Source organism: Erpetoichthys calabaricus, chromosome 18 (genome assembly GCF_900747795.2).
Source record: "Erpetoichthys calabaricus chromosome 18, fErpCal1.3, whole genome shotgun sequence".
NCBI classification, from domain to species: domain Eukaryota; kingdom Metazoa; phylum Chordata; class Cladistia; order Polypteriformes; family Polypteridae; genus Erpetoichthys; species Erpetoichthys calabaricus.
The window spans coordinates 14,187,846-14,205,315 of record NC_041411.2 but is presented as its reverse complement, the minus strand read 5'-3'; the positions used below and the strand labels follow the sequence as shown (position 1 = coordinate 14,205,315).

The window sequence follows — 17,470 nt, the reverse complement described above, 5'->3', positions numbered from 1 at the left end:
AGCTATGCCACCAGTGACAAAGGTCATTTCCTGGTCTTAAAGAACACTACTTTGTGAAAAAATTAATTTGTTGGTTCAGAGTGTGATTTTTCTTAAGAGGAATACAACATCTTTCTTGGACAATCAAAGCCAATACTATAACTAAAGTATATAAAACATTAGGGTGAATTAAGGTGCTATCTGAAAGGTAAGGTAACAACCAACCAAGAATTCTGATACACTAATGTTCAGTTTCTAAACCAAGCAAGGAGTGTTATCTTATAATTGAAAGCATCAGCAAGGAGTGTTATCTTATAATTGAAAGCATTACACTGTATATTCATACAGTACTAGTTAATGTATGTTTATAGAAAGAAAGAGGGAAAAAAGACATGCACCATTAATTAAAATTGAGCTCCAAATATAGGATCCTCTTTGAGTATATTTTTTACACTCATTTGCACACTATTTTGAGCTGCAATAAAATGTCAACACCATGCTAATTGCTAACATACAGAAATCTTACCATAAAGACATATCATTCTCAATCACCTCCTTTTCTTTTTCAATTGCCTGAGCAAGAGCCCTTCCTAAGGGAAAACCACTCTCTGCCAGTTTAATACTAGGTTCAAAAAGGTCCTTCCAGGGTAATCTGCCATAACGTTTGTGAGCCAATTGGTATCCTCGAATCTCACCAGGAACAGCAATAGCCAATGCTCCTAAAAACAGAAAAAGTAAATTTACTGTGCAATATCATATTGGTTTAGTATCATCAATCACAAAAATAAGCTTATTATCCTAAAAACCTAACATGAATCATCTATTCATCCCATTCAGGTACTGAACCCACTGGCAGAACTGAGCTGTGCAGCTCTTGGAGAAACTAAACTCCATTCTCAGGTTAGTTAGGCACATAGGCATAGCCAGGAAGGATTTTGGGTTTGAACCCCCTCCAACATATATTTTATGACAGTTTCATCTGATTGATTATAGATGGAATTACAATTCCAATTAAAATATTCAATCAATTACAATTACAATTCATGTAATTAAATTAAATTCATTTCAATTCATTAAATAGGTTATATTTAAAGATACTTATGCTAATATTAAAATTTGTTTTAAAGTAAAATAACATTTTAAGAGTAATCAATTCAAATAATTGTGATTAGTTGTCTTAAATCATTCAATCATTACTACAACTTGACATAACCTATTTTAAGGATCAAGTTGCCATTTCTGTGGGTTTTAAGTTTGCATAATCCTAAAACCAACAATTTCTATAAATAAACAAAAAAATAAACCCACCTTTTCTGGCGAGTTCAGGGTTATTTTGAAACATGTTCTCTGTTGCTGCTCGTGGAGCTGTCTCTCTGGCATTGATAATTTCTACTTGTCCTGAGGACCCAGAGCACAGATAAATTGTAAAAATTATTATTATTAAATTTAAATGTTTAATTTTGTTGACTTAGACAGGTTAAACAAAATAATACAGTACTGTTGAGGATACATAAAGAATAGTTTACATGTATAACTTCTCACAGTCTGTATATGCCAGTACAGGAAGCTCAGTTAAATTTAAGCTGAATACCTGTCCCTTTTTTTGTCCAAGTTATGGCTCTATGACTGTCTCCCTCTGCCTAATCTTAACCTCAGTGCATTTTTAAATCCATATCTTCTGCTATGTGTATATTTTCTGTGTTCTATAATGTGAAGTACTCTCTAGTACCCTATGGCAGTGTATTCTGAAGAAGCAGGTGATCTTACAGAGCTTTACTATGGTTTTAAGAAGTGTTAATTTGCAGTTAAGGAGTTGAGCTGCAAAGCCAACAGTTAGAGGTTTAGTCTTGATCACTGACCTACTATTTGTCTCCCTAGCATCCCTAGCAAATCACTAACCACAGTGCTCTAATTTGTATAAATAATTACTGCATTTAAGTTATGCTGTGAATACTGTAATATCATCCATCCATTTTCCAACCCGCTGAATCCGAACACAGGGTCACAGGGGTCTGCTGGAGCCAATCCCAGCCAACACAGGGCACAAGGCAGGGAACCAATCCTGGGCAGGGTGCCAACCCACCGCAGATACTGTAATACTGTAAATGTAAAGTTTATTTTGGTTGATTTCACTTTGAAAAACTTAATAAAATAATAATGTTTTGATTTGATGTATTCCTATAGCTTATACATGCTTTTTGAAAGAACAAGTGTTGTATATTTAACTTGCAGTTTTATATAGCTTAAATTGAGTAATTGAGAAGTACTTTTTCATATCTTTTCACATTCAAGGTTCTGCTTTAACACTTTTTATTGCAGGACTTACCAGTTGAAGCATTATAAATGTTAAAAAACAACCCTCCTCCAATTCCAGCACTGTGAGCATTCATGAGCCCAATGCATAGTAATGCTGCAATGCAGGCATCCACTGCTGAGCCCTTTTGCTTAAGGATATCCCTGAAAAAGACAGAATATAAAATTAAATGGCAATTTAGCCTTAGATCATCAGGGAAGTCTAGCATTCACGTAGATGGTTCCAAGCTGCCTAAAATATAAGCCAACCCAACTATTGCATTTCTATCACAAATGTAGACATAAAGATCAGATCTTACCGGCCAATTTCAGAGCATTTGCCAGCATCTGCTGCAACTGCTGCCTTGGAATAGGAGTTCTTAGGGAAGGAAACTTTACAACTGAGTCCAAAAAAAAGGCCCACAAAGAGACTGACGGCGACCAACAGTAGGGCCACTAACCCTACGGTGATATTTTTTTTGCTCATGATCCTGAGGATTTAAAGAAGAGAATTCATGATGGAGAAAGCCAAAAAAGGTAGCAATACGTTGCCACTGTCAATTTAATAACAGACATTTCACCTAGTGACTGCATCATTGGTTGGCACAGTTTAGAATCCCATTATTAAAAAAGCTGAGTCAGGGTGCTTCAAAATAATACATTTAACATTTTGTTTTGTAGTTACTCTCAGTTCTATAAGAATATACTGTACCTGTTTACATTTAGACTATTTCTCTTTTATTTTCCGAACTGGAGGGTAACTTCAGACACATAAAAAACATCAAGTTTGTCATGAGTTCTAATCATTTTAGACAACTTTAGTTTTTTGAGGGGTATTTTAAACAATGCTCTTTTTGAGAATATATTTGGATTTATTATTTATGATGTATTTTGTTTTATGATGTCATTGATTAGTTTAAGGTTTTGAGTCAATGAATTCATTCCTGACGCAGTGGCACTATTGCATAAGCATTAACTGATGATGTATTAGGAAAAAATACTAACTTATCAATGACAAATTGTTTTTTATAACTTTACTTAAAAATAGAAGAAAGTCATTTTGCAAAACACAATAAAAACACCTTTATGATTACAGATTCTTGGTCTAGCTTTTGTGACTATGATTTTTCGCTTTTCTAACTTTGATAGATCGATCAACCTCATATACTTATGATTTGCTCTTAAATTATCTGTGAAAAAAATGACACTGCTAATGTTACAGTATTTTCAAGAATTGGTTTTACTAGAAGAATAGAGAAGAAACATGAACTCTAACAAATCTGGAAGTATTAATATATTCTCCAAAATCACAGTATCCACTGTAGAGTGACAAGTTTTCAAGAACCAAAATCATTCAAAGGTCTTCTTCCAATATTAATAATAAGTACATCAATGTGATATGTCAGTGTCAAGACTACCATCTGATAGCAGAACTCTGGTGAAAAGATTTGCTTTGGATCTAACAAATGGTATTTACAGAAAAAGAAATCAGGTCACTGCTAGCAATAGTAGTAGTAGTTGTAGTAATAATGAAACATGTACAGAGTACTGTGAAATCATTTGCCAGCCTCCAATGCCATAATAAATGAGAATGTTTTGTGATGCATATCATTTTTTAATACACAGATGATTCTCTCATATTCTATTGCATTCTTGTTTCTTTGGGATGTACTCTTTTATGCTATGTAAAGGAAGCTATATTAAATAATGAATGATTGACTGAAGAAAACATATGATCAAAACACAATTCCTGAGTTTATTTAAAAATATATATATTTATCCACATTTTATGTATACCAGTTCAATTTCTTACATTATTTCAATATTTTCACAATTGATTAATTGTACTCTAAATTGGACTTTTAATCAATATCCTCTTCTATTTACCTACAGAGCTGAGTTGCTTACCTTATATAAGCCTATGAGACATATATAAAATATTCTGAAGTAATTCTAATAATTCTCCTAAAGCTTTCCTATGTTATTTATACTCTGTATAGCACACCTGCATTGCAGATCCCTGTATTAGTCTCCCACTGAAGGATCATTCAAGTACTTGTCTGAATTATAGTCTCAGAACTAGATACCAAAAAGAATTAAAGCCACTTGCATGGAAAATAAATGATTTAGATCCTCATATATCTCCTGATGTCTATGGATAGCACGGAGGGAAATAATATAAGGGGAGTGCACACTTCTGGGTATGCTCTAAAACTATGTTCTCTATCCCTGTAAAAGACACTTAGGTCTAATGTTTTGCTTAAGTATTTTACAACTGCTTGGATTTTTTGGACTATAGTTTGTTTTTTTAAATGTTACCTTGCCCTTTGGATATCTTGCCTGTGCTGTACTTTAGAACTCATACTAGTTTTTGACAAAGATTCCACCATTCTACCTACAGAAAATAAATGGAATTTTATTTACCTTTCACCTCTGGCTCTCAAACTCTTTCCTTATCATTCCTTCAGTTTTCATTATTCCCCCAAAGATGAACCCGTATCCAGTCCTACAGAACATCTCATGTAGATGCAATGCTTTCCTCTTTGGCTTCACAGCTGATTAACTGCATGGTGGGTGTGGGTTTGTCACATTCCCACTGATCAATCACACCTGTAAGGTATGTCAGTTATGTAGCATTCACTTTCCATAATATTCCTTTTTTATTTTTTATTTCATTATTTATACCTGCAATGTACCAACTGAAGCTTTTTATTAGGCTATTTTAAGTAACAACCTCTAACACCTTTCCAACTTTTCAGATGAAAATGTTTGTCTTGTCAAGACATTTGGCAGGATTACACAACAGAGCCACAATATGATTTCAGATTTTAATCAGTACATTTTCTACATTGTTGGAAAGTTCTGATTACCAGTATACGGCCTTTATGGCATACACAGTTTTACTTGTGCATAATAATGTTTAACATCTTGTAGGACATAACACACTAGACAGGAGTGTGAAACACTACCTTTATTTTAATTTATCAATAATCCTTAAACAATATTTATATTTTTTTAAATAAAAGTTAACAGGAAAACTTTGTACGACTTGACCTATAAGGGTTTTCAAAAAGCAGCTTTCTGAAAAGTTAAGCACCAATCTAGGGGCCCTCTATTTAGCTAAGCAAAGGATAACAGTTTATGCAACAAAGGATTTTAACCCATTCAGATCAAAGCTTTACTGTACTCTAGTGCCCTAAAATGTTTTGCATTAATCTGTTATGGGAGCCTGTCAATAGCAAATTAGGTCTTTCCAAATGATAGGGGGAAAGAACACTACATGCTTTTTGTAGAGAAAAGTATATTTTGTTTTTTTCTTTCTCAGATGTTTTTGTAGAAAAGCAGGTATGGATTATTTCTACTATTTGTATCATCTGACTTCTCTGTAGTTGCACATATTAGATATGGACAGAATGTATCATGTGTCAACCTGTAATATGCATTGAAGATTCCAAGAGATGAACACACAGCACAAGTAAACAGACAATAGGAAAGTGCAAAATTGAATACAGAGAGAGCAAGAAGGACATCAAAAGACAATAAAATACACTTAGATAAAGAGAAAAGATAGAAATAACTGCATAAAGTGAAAATGGAAGAAAGAAATGAAGGAAATAAAGAAGCTGGCAGATTTAAAACACAGTTAGAAAAAGGAGTAATAGAAGATAGATGTACAGTATAAGGATAGTCCCAAAAAGCGACTAAGTATTACTAAGTATTTACATATAAAATAACAGTAAATATTGAAGAAAGATAATCTCCTTATAAGTGATTTTCATAGCTTTTCTACTTTTTTCGCTAAGTGTTAAGTGACGCACACAAGTTTCTGGAGCAAAAAAATCAAAACCTGTGAACCACCTGTGCTCTTCTGAAAAATGAAGATGATTCCCTGGCCCTCCACATATAGTAGCCTCTTTCAAAATTGATAACTTATGTAAACAGTTTCAAATACTTTAAAGACATATACACACACACACACACACACACACACACACACGCACACACACACGCACACGCACACACACACACACACACACACACAGAGAGACATACACACACCTGCTCAGTTAATATGTAATTCTGTTCTGAGAGTATTGTCTGTACTGCCTGAAACAGATTGCTTCAGTGCATTGTATTTAGCTGCAACAATCTTCTTAATTACTTTATACAAAAGACACAGACACACACACACACGCACACACACACACACACACACACACACACACACACACACACGCACACACTGCAAGACAGAGACTTTGGCCATGAGATTTTTTCAAGTCCTGCCCTCCTCTCAAACATAGTCAACCACGCACACGGCCCTCTCACCTCTTATTCGTGTGAATGCTTTTGTCAGACACAGTTCATGCTCTCTTAGCCCTTATAAATTATTACGTTATCCTCACTTTAAGTTCCTAATAAAAGAAGACTTATTATGTCCAAATCTTATTGAATAATTTCAACCCAAAGAGTTATCAACAGAAGAAATGAATACACAGGCAATCCTAGTACCAAGAAACGATGAAGTCAAACAAATTAATGCAAAAATTGTCAATCGGTTACACGGCAGATTGGTTAAATGCGTATCAATAGACTATGCTGAAACAGTTGGTGGTAATGGTGTGGAAGGTGAAAACATCAACTTACAAAACCCTGAAGAATATCTACAACCATTAACACTGTACAGTCTTCCACCGCCCGAATTACTGTTGAAAGAAGGATGTATCCAAGAAAGGTAATGTAGTACATCCTCCCTGGATATCATTAGACACCAAAGGAGATCTTGATATATATTATAAAAAGGAAATCCTGAGATGAGACTTTTTAAAAGAGATAATTTGATATGTCATTCATATCGGAACGTTAACAGTTTCCCGTTAGAATAGCTTTTACAAAGACAATTAACAAATCACAGAGACAAACATTTGAAAAAGCCAGTTTATTTATTAGAGAGAAAGAAACAAAGTTCACTCACGGGCAGTTATGCGTTGTGTTGTCGTGAAGTAAGTCCAAGCACAGAATTAAAATTCAATGCAATATTGACGAAAATTTAATTAAAAAAAATATTTTTACTAAAGTTTTCCAGTAAAAGTGTAAGTTTAAAAAGTATTTATGTGTTAATTTCAAATCCAAACAGAACAAAATCAAATAACACAACAAACAACTTTAACGCAACATGAAACATAATTTACTGTCAAATTATTACGTTTTACTATTTTTTAATATGGCTAATTACTCGCTGTAATGTAAAAGACTTAGTTCTATTATGCATATGTAACAATTCCCATTAAAATAACAATCTGTTTAAATTGTACATCCGCATCCACATATGCAAGCGGATGAACTGCAAAGTGGCTAGTGCATAGCGCCGGCCCAGGGGTTGGCGAGTGAAGTGAGCAGGGGGTAAGCCCCCTAATGTATATATATATATATATATATATATATATATATATATATAAATATATATATATATATATATAAAACCTAAAATGATGCCCTATAAAAGATTAATGCACATTTGAAATACAAAACATTTACAAAGCAATTGTTAAATAGCTAGATCTCCTGGGTGTCATACTTCTGATGCCTTCAGGCTGGTCATTGTTTGTTACAAAATGTGTCACAGACAAGCTGTATCAATGTAATTAACATGACAGCACAGTAGGATGCAGTCAGTTCTGTAAATGAGAATGTAAAGTCTCGGGAAGAATTCTGTACATTGTTATTGGATACTGTGAACCAAAGAGGGCACTTACTGTATGAGCAAACACCAGTACCAAACAAAGCCAAGGAGGCAAACTAGGAAAATTATTATTAGTTTGATATGTAAAATCACAAAAATATTGTTTGTCCATTCTAGTCCATGTATGTCTAAACTTCTTTAGTGCCAAGTGGTTTAAATAATGGACAAACAGAGAATTCACTTTTTCTGATTTTTTTATATCATAATTTAATCATAAAGGGGACAGTTTGCAAGAAAAACAAATGGATTCTATTTATTTGGATCGATTCAGACATCAACATCTGATGTAATCACCTGAGAAGCAGTGAAGTGAAAGTTATTTTATAGTTTTGGGTGTTATGGGTGACCAATTAAATTTACCACTAGCTGTCATGTACATCACTGAGTTTTCTTAAAAGAACAGGTTGAAAAAGTAGGTGTAAAATGTCTTTTAAACCTGTCTTTTACAGGGACAGAAATTATGTGAGAGACAGCTGTTGAACAAGAAGCCTTCAGTAGTAAAGTGCCTGATACTGGCATTTCCACAGAAAATGTATTAATTAGTAGTAAATCAAGGAGTTAAAAGCAATAACCCCGATTTGTACTGCTTCTCCAACTGACTGGAGACCCAGCCTGCTTAAATACTAAATAGATGGTTCTGTTACAATGAGTGTACTGATTACATGACTACAGTAAAATAGGTAAAAGGTATTTCCACATAAAAAACCAAGTGTGTTTGTCTTTAGGTTTTTTGGAGAGCTCAGCTAATTCAACTAAAGGCTGATTTATCAGCAACATTACAGATAGCATTGCTAAACATTTAAAATATTCAGTTTCTCTAACTTTGCAATTACTGTATCATTGGTTTTCCTGTCGATTGCATCTGTCAGGTCTGCTTAGGTTCAGTCTGCTTTTATGTGAAGCCAGGTATATATTGATTAAGCCCAAATGCCTCAGATAGATCAAATGCTATCTCAGTCGAATGTGGATCTGCAACATGTTTCATATTACCTGGAATAGATGCACTTAGATTATACAAAAAGATGTTTAACACATATAAAAATAATAAAGGAAAAATTTTTCTTCCACTTCCGCAATGGCAAGTACAGAAGATGCAGAATTTAAAATATGTACTCAAGAATAAAATGGAGAAATGCAGTTGTCGTATCACCTATAGAAGATCACTGCTGTTTTGCTAAAGAAAGTCTTCTGTCAAAGTATTTAAAGGCTGAATTATGCAACAATTAAGAGAAAACTGATGAGCAAAGCCCATAATGACCAACATCAACAATCAATCCTTTTCCATTGTAGCTTGCTGTCCAAACCATGACATGAATCTCAAAATCAAAGGCTTAGCTACAAATATCTAATGGAAAATATTTGACCAAAATATTTTTATATTTGTTAATTACGTGCAACATGTCTAATGCGACTTACATAAATAGTAAGAAACTACTTTTCAGGTAAAATAAAAGCAATACATTGCTCATGATAATGATATTTATGCTGTTAATGCCAAGTCTGAACTAAATATGAATTGACACATTTTGTTAATAACCCTTTAATTACTCTCACCAACCATATTTGGAACTACTTGAATTTCCACTGTATTAAATTCTCACATACAAGGGATAGATAGTGGTAATTATAATGATGATAACTCTTAATATTTCATTAAGGTTAGGAACTGTGTATAGATACATTTTTCATAATTTTTTGCAGAAGTGCATTGCCATGTTGTAATCGTAGAAAAACATATGAATACGAGCTTGTCTATCTTTAATGTCATATGCACCATCAACCAAAACGGTCATGGAAACCCAAAGAATTTTGATCACTTCTGGAGATCATGTAGAAGAGACATTAGTTAATTTGCCTGAAACAATTTGGAACAAAATTTTGTTGCTTATGTAAAAATACTTTCATATTAGTTCATATAACAGGAATTTGCTTTGATGGACACTATGCCCACCAACAAGGGGGTGCCCTCTATTTTGGAGTATTTAGGCAAATGATTTATTATAAATGGCAGGATGGTACAATAATGAGCAGTGACGTCCACCCCCAGAGTTTTTGGGTAAATAACTTTTAAAACACCTCATAGGCTTTAGAATCTATGTTAATATGGTCAATTATTAGCAAAGGCTATTTCCTTATTTTTTTAATAAATTCAGGTTAACCATCAATAGATTTATGCTGACAGCAAGCAATTGTTACTTCTACTCCTGCATTTGTGTAGGTTTTCCTATGAGCACTCTAGTTCTTCTTAGTCATCCAAAAGATGTACAAGTGATGTTAATTGGTATCACCAAATTAATCTGAGGGGAAAAATGTGATGCATTGCGAAATGCTATAAGTTACATATGGTCATCAATGTCTTAAAAGAGCATACACATAATATATGACTATTGCAAATATCTGAAATAAACATGATTTAGTTAGCACCTCCATGGAGTCTAGCACGTGAAAAAATATCATTCATTTGATTATTTAGTATACAATGTCATCATAATTTGTACCTGTAAATTCAGTGTTAATAGCATTTTAAATTTGCAAGAAAAGAAAAATTACAGTCTTTAGTGAACATCAAAATATGTAAGTCTGCATGCAAAGCTGGACCTAGAAATGATTGAATTGTGTCAGATTTATTGTTTAGGTATAGTATATGGGGAAAGGAGTGACATTTCCTCTTTAGCTTTTTATAGGAAAAATGTACATTGATTGGTTTTCCAATAATTTCACTGTGGCATGACATATCATTTCTGAGTCATTACTGTATTCTAGCAGGAATTACTTTAATAGTCTTTACTTTAAAAGTTATCATTTAGGGATTAAGGACACAGTATGACATTTCAGTAGTGTGGTAAATGCCATCATTATTGTGCCATACCTTTTTTCAAACTGGCCTAAGTAACATGTTGGTAATAGATGTTGGTCTGGAGGACCACTCTTTGATAAACAAGTTAGACAAATTCTAAATGAATAAATTGTCTGGAAGGCATGTTTAAGCTTGTAGCTGCCTCTTCAAATCACCTCATGGCCACAAACAAGATACTTTGCGGTTCTGTAGCTAATGCAGAGGTTGAGAGGGTCACTCCAACCATGCACAGAAATGTGACTTTTACTTCAAAAGCCCAGTTTAAGATACAATGATCATTACTGAACAAAACAGCAGAACATTACCAAATAGCACGTCTCATCCCTATTGTTTAACACACAGTTCCTTTGACTGCTACCTTGCTTGTAAAGAAATGTGAACAGATGGGACTGTGAACTTATAAGTTCTTCCTCGGTACTTGTTTTTCTAGTATTATGATATGCTACTGAGACAAACAAGAATTCAGCCAATGCTGACTCTACTGTATAACAACTGTCATTTATACTAGTCGGATCAACTGCAAGAGACATCTAGGTTCCTGATAAATTGCATCAAAAACAGCAACAAGATTTGGACTCCGGATTCCTTTGGTATTCCTCTGTGTCCCCTCTTCTTTTATGCAATGTGACACCTAAGTTGCCCAAAATCATCCAGTGTTTATTTAAATTTGAAAAAGAGTCAACAATGCTGATCAGAAATTTCAATATAGAGCAAATGGGAACATATAAAAACTTTTTAATTCAGTATTATTTTTAGGCAGGAAGTCAGTTTTTATTTGCAAAACATACACTTGAAAAATAAACCTCCACTGTAGACTACCAAAGCTCTTTTTCTATCAGGGATGGATCTGTGGCCTTCATATTGACACTCCTGCTTTGGAGTGGACACGTGAGAAACGTTACTGGGCTAAGGCAAACACAAGCGATCTGTAGTTCAGACTGTAAGCATGCTCTTACTTCAAATAAAGGCTAACAGCCTAAGTAATATTAATCTCTCTGGTCACCATTCTCAGGGAACAACATCCCTATTTTTAAAACCATTGATAACCATGACCAGATTTGCATTTAGTATTTGCCATGACTTAATATTAAAAACTAACCATCAATACCTTAGCACTGACTTGAAGCAGGAGTGGTACCATCATTGAATTACAATAGGTTTTTATATCATTATGTTTTGTAATACACTTTGGATAAAAGTATCTGCTAAGCAAATAAGTGTAAATGTGAAATTATCAAAGACCAGAATCCAGTGCTATCAGCAAATGCATTGGGTCACAACCAGAAGACATATGCTATTTCAAACACCAAATGAATGTGCTATATAAAAGAGGAAAAAAAAAAAAAAAAACATTTGGTTAATGGCCTCAGTGTGTACCTTACTATCAAGTTTGGTAATTGATTGTGCTGCTGGCCCTGTCTTCTGATTATTATAATATTATGACTTTGTCATCACCTCAAGCCCAATCTTTTTTGGAATTGGGGTTCTATTAATGTAATATTTTAGGTTCATATTCAAGTTGCTTTAAAGTTTCAAGATTGGATATTAAAGGTTTATGGATATATTTTACAAATATATTTATGGTACGGGAACAAAAGTGGAAAACTTAGGGCCATCTGTATACAAGTAAATAAAATGTACAACTTATATGAACTGTCTGCATTCTTTTTAAGTGAAGAATGAAAAATTGTTATTGTGGTTTGCCTTTCAATGGTGTATAGGCGACATTGCAGGTTATTATCATAACTGTTATATTTGAGCTAAAAACATCTAACAATTCAATTTTTTTTGTTTAACGTTGTCACTATGGACTAACACATTCTTGGAGTTTCTACACCCTAAAAGACTTGAATGTTATGCTGATATTGGCAGGTAGAGTTTGATTGTGAGTTTATGGAAAAGTGGGCCCTGTGATGGACTGCAGCTTTTCAAGTGTCGATCCTACCTTATACTTGGTGGCTCTAGGACAGGCTCTGGCCCTCCATGAATTTTAGTTGGATTAATAAGAAATCAGGGTTTTGTGTAATGTGTATGTTTGAAGTTAACAAATGAAAAGTATTATAGTTCATCATTTAAAAGATTATTTTTTGGCAAAAATAAAGTTCAAAATTGTGATTAATATCCTTAATTTAGATGTAAGTTTGTTTCTTACTAATTATATTTAGTCAAAGAGCTTATATTCTATGTGTTACAACACACTTTTCTTGAATTATTTTAACTGACAAAAATTACATACAATAAGTAAAGCCGTTTGTTTTTCAGTATCAGCATTTCCTTATCTTTTATTTTAAAAAAAAGTTGCACAACTTTTAAATGCCCATACATTTTTAAGAGTAGAGAAAAAATATTAAATCTATATCTGGCATACAGACATAGGAAGAATGGTGAACAATGGACTGGCAGATTCCAGTACAGGACCTAACCAATTCACATAACTTCCAGTGTATTACTATTAATAAAGTATAATTTTTACAGTTTAAAGGGCTGTGCAGTATCTAATTATACTGAATCTTCTAATAACTACATTGCTACTGTATATTGTCCAAGGCATGTGCAGCAATAATCTTGTTTAAAGTTGGGCATAAATATTTTAATGCACTTTTTCTTCTGTACACATTATTGTTCTTTTTATATTGGTGGACAAGTTAATACTGGAAATGCCTAAACTGTTACCTTGATGTGCATAAACATCTTGCAAAATATACCTATTCAAAGCTCACTCAGCACAAATAAGCTCAAATACAAAGCAAGAACGTCTCAGCTAGCTACCTCAACTTCAGTACCTTACCAGGAGCCAGAAACTGCTCCACTCACGAGGTGTCCCTGCCGGGATCCATATTCAGATTGCTTCCCGTGAAAGGGCTACACTTGAGAATGCCCTAGCAAAAGCAAGGAACCACTAAGCCTGTCGGGTTTTTGTATCCTGATGGCTATCTTTGAAAGGGCTACACAATCTAACATATCCCAGGGGCTAACCACTACTCCTGACAGTATGTAACCTAAATGGACACTGTTTGTTTTATTAACAATCATCAGTCATTGCTAAATGTCAGAACAACTTCAGCAAAGCAATACTCAAATGTATTTCAATCATTACTTCTGTATTTGAAGGAAAAATCAGATATAAATGTTAGATATGAAAACATCAAATCAGGGTTTCAAATCAGGGTCACATAGCAAGCTTCATATCAGGTGGATGTTGCAGTCTTTGCTTTCTTAAACCAGGTGTGATCCTTGCCTGTAGGTGGCAAAATTTCTCTTTGGCAGTTGTTTTTCTCTATCTCTTTCTAATTCTTCTTTAAAATCCTTTGAATTTATAGTGTCATTCTGGCTGCCATATGCAAGATATTGCATCAGTAAAAAAAAGTGGGACAATGGATATGTTCCCAGGTCTGGTTGATTTTTAATTAAGTTATTTTTGAAATAACATTCATGTTAGAGTCCCAAGCCTCCATTTCTCATATTCTTACAAGCATATACACACTGGTCACTTTATCTAACTTTATCAAAGTTTAAACATTTATATTCTGATAAATAATGACATCTTTTAAACAATTTTATAATTCCTATCTTTGTCTATTTTGCATGCACCCCAACTTTATCTAGTCCCAAATTTAACACTTTCGGAAAACTTCCTCATGAATATTAAAGATCTGATGAGATGCCTGCTATTTCAGTTACAGAACATTTTGATTACAGAAATGTAGTGATAGTCTTGGTAACAAGAGCCATTATTTAAATAATTATAAAATTAAAGCATACTAAAATAAAACACAAATTGAATGTTACAAGTTGTATTTAGCAAACTGTAAAACCACAGTTTTTTAACAGCATTACAGTTATGAAACTGAGTTTGAGCAAGGCCTGACCTTTGATATCCACAAGCAGATTACTGTTTCTAACATCTTTGTCATCTTTAATTCTAATGCTTAAAATGTTAATCATTTTACCAGTCCACAATTACATAAGGCACACATTAGGCATCAACATAAAAAAGAACTGTTCAATATGACAAAAAATGATGTTTAGCATTCTTTTGTCTTCCTGATCAAATCTTGAAATATACTTTCACATACTTAATTTTGACTTCACTAAGGTGTCTTAAAATACTTTCTATAAAGAAAAGCAAGAATAAAAGAAGAATGAGATGTCTGGGTTAGGGTTTAGTCATTTTCAGTTTTTTTAAGAAACTGATAACTAGAGAGCCTACAAAAGGGGAGAGAGGTTCAAAGATAGTAAATTGTTATTCTTTACTTCACAGAAAGCACTGTAACAAAGCATTTACAAATAATGTAAATAAAGCCTGATCCATTATAATTAATGTCACCTCAGTAAAATATATATTGTATAGTAGCCCACTATAAATGACATGCAGTCCATTTACATGACTATTTCTGTTCAATGGAATGCAGTATTTTTATTAACTCCATTATGCACATAGCATTTCATGGGATACTATAAAAAAAGTTATTGGACATAAAATGCAACCTTAAGATAGAAACAGAATTATGTTTTAGTATTTGACACTGTTCTTTATGCATTTTGATCAGAAACAGAAATTAATTTTTGTAATTATTTGTTGAAAGTGCTGTTTCAATGCAAAAAAAAAAAATAAATCACTTTTTTAATGAAATATTAAAAAATGAATGTTTAATAAAAACTACAATAAATTCAAGGACCTTAACAAAGCAGATTATGCTGATGTATATGAAAGGAGTAAAATCTTACCTAAGTCCCAAGAAGAAGTAATATTCTGGGCAGAATCTGTAATGTATCTGGAATCTGGTGTTCCAAATGAAGGTAACTTGAAGGTGACTTCGGGTTTTATCAGGTTTTACTGCATTAGATAATTTATTAACTGATGATGCCACACATATGTTAATTTTCAACCTTGAATTTACTTATACATCCTGCTGATTTTAATCATTTCCTTGAAACAACTCTAGAATGACTGGGCTGTAAACTACTAACAATCTCTGGTATAGTAAAGTTCTGCTATTCTGACAGGAGCAGCACTGTTAAATTTAGCATTAACTTTTATGCATAGATATCAGCCAGAAAAGAAGAGGAATCAAGATGGAACCTGTCTTTTCTGACCAAAGAGGTTAGTTAGATATTATCAAAGGGCTAAACGTGATAAGTTGCACAAAAAGAGCTAGAAGCATAAGGATTAAACCTTACTCGGATTAGTTAAAAATTACTTTTTTAAAACTTCCTTCTCTTTTTTATGTAAAGCCGCTTAGCCAAAAATAATCATAATTGTGTTAGAAGCTATATTAACCAACTCTGACACTTTCCATTGTACTGTAAGACCTTGAAGATTCAATCCATTTACCTCCTGCAGGTAAGTAAACTGTACTTTTATTTATGCTAACAACCCTTTTAACTGACAATTTAGGGACTGACATATTACAAATGCAAGGAAGAACTCTAAAACTCCTTAAACGTTCAAATTCCGGTCTCCACATTTTGTGTATAGTTTTAAACAACTGCTAAAGATTGATTTTAACTTCTGCATCTGTACTGATTTGAACCTTGCATCTTTTAGATCATTCTATTAGAATCCTAAACAGATTTTTAATGAACGGACCTGGGGGATCTGCATGGACTTGAGAAAGACATACACTTAATAATAATAATAATAATAATAAAAATACATTTTATTTATATAGTGCCTTTCCCTTGCTCAAGGCACTTACAGAATATAAGAAATAAAGGCAGAGTTATTGATTATCCTTATAATCACTGTTAATTTGAAGTTAGTCCTTTAAGTTTGGGGTTCATGCTGAGCAGAAATAAGGCAGAGCAGAGCAGGAGAAAGAAAAGCAACAAGAGCAAAGAAGTAGAAGAGCCCAAAGTAATTGATAAGGACCTTGGTATATTGAATATCAATGTGAAGCAACTCTGCACCCAGACTTTAAAGGACACATCCTCCATTACCTTTACTTTCTGCATAAGTATTTTTAATAAGACTCTTTTAAAAATACATGTCTTAACCTTTAATGTTTTTAGAATGTACCCTGCTCAGACAATATTAAGTCTCTTCCTATTTGTCAGACAGTATTGGACTCACAATAATCTATATTGCTCTACTTGAGTGACACTAGATAGTACAGTACTGCTTAATGAGCACTTGAGACAGCATGCATTGTACCGGTAGCATATTGTGTTTGTTATCTTGCTTAAATGGAAGAGTCCTTAACCACCTGTTATGACTGGTATTCTTTTAATTTTTATTCTTTTTAAAACTTCTTTAGACTTTGTCAGTTGTTTTAATAAACTGAGCATGCTGTACCACCACTATCCTTTTATATATTTGAGAATCTTAGAGTTTTTGTTTGATATTAAGATTTTTCTTTTACTATACTCTGGATGGGTTTGTCTGGTCCAGTGTGAATAAACTATAATACTGTATCTTCCTTATTTGTAAATTATGCATTGTAATAAAATTATTATAAATCATTATATTATTATTATTATTATTAATAAAATAACTGAATATAATAGCTCTTACAATATATATCTAATGCAGTGTTTTCCAACAACGGTCCTGGGGACCCACTGTGGCTGCAGGTTTTTGTTCCAACCAGATTCCTAAT

The 17,470-nt window shown here is 33.3% G+C and overlaps 1 protein-coding gene across 4 annotated transcripts in view; it reads right to left on the bottom strand.

The window, feature by feature from the left end:
• The window catches only part of ggt1a (gamma-glutamyltransferase 1a), a 60,746-nt gene that overhangs the window by 22,025 nt on the left and 21,251 nt on the right, over window positions 1-17,470 (bottom strand). Inside the window, exons 1-6 of one of the 4 annotated variants that reach the window (XM_028824164.2) lie at window positions 15,600-15,675; window positions 4,696-4,881; window positions 2,592-2,762; window positions 2,306-2,436; window positions 1,288-1,377; window positions 506-698 (exon numbers count right to left, since the gene is read on the bottom strand). In XM_028824164.2, coding sequence (XP_028679997.1) covers window positions 506-698; window positions 1,288-1,377; window positions 2,306-2,436; window positions 2,592-2,758 — 581 coding nt within the window. In that variant the 5' untranslated portion in view covers window positions 2,759-2,762; window positions 4,696-4,881; window positions 15,600-15,675. Of the gene's footprint in view, window positions 1-505; window positions 699-1,287; window positions 1,378-2,305; window positions 2,437-2,591; window positions 2,763-4,695; window positions 4,882-15,599; window positions 15,743-17,470 lie in introns of those variants that run through there. The other 3 variants (XM_028824162.2, XM_051920988.1, XM_028824163.2) reach the window with 3 other exon arrangements.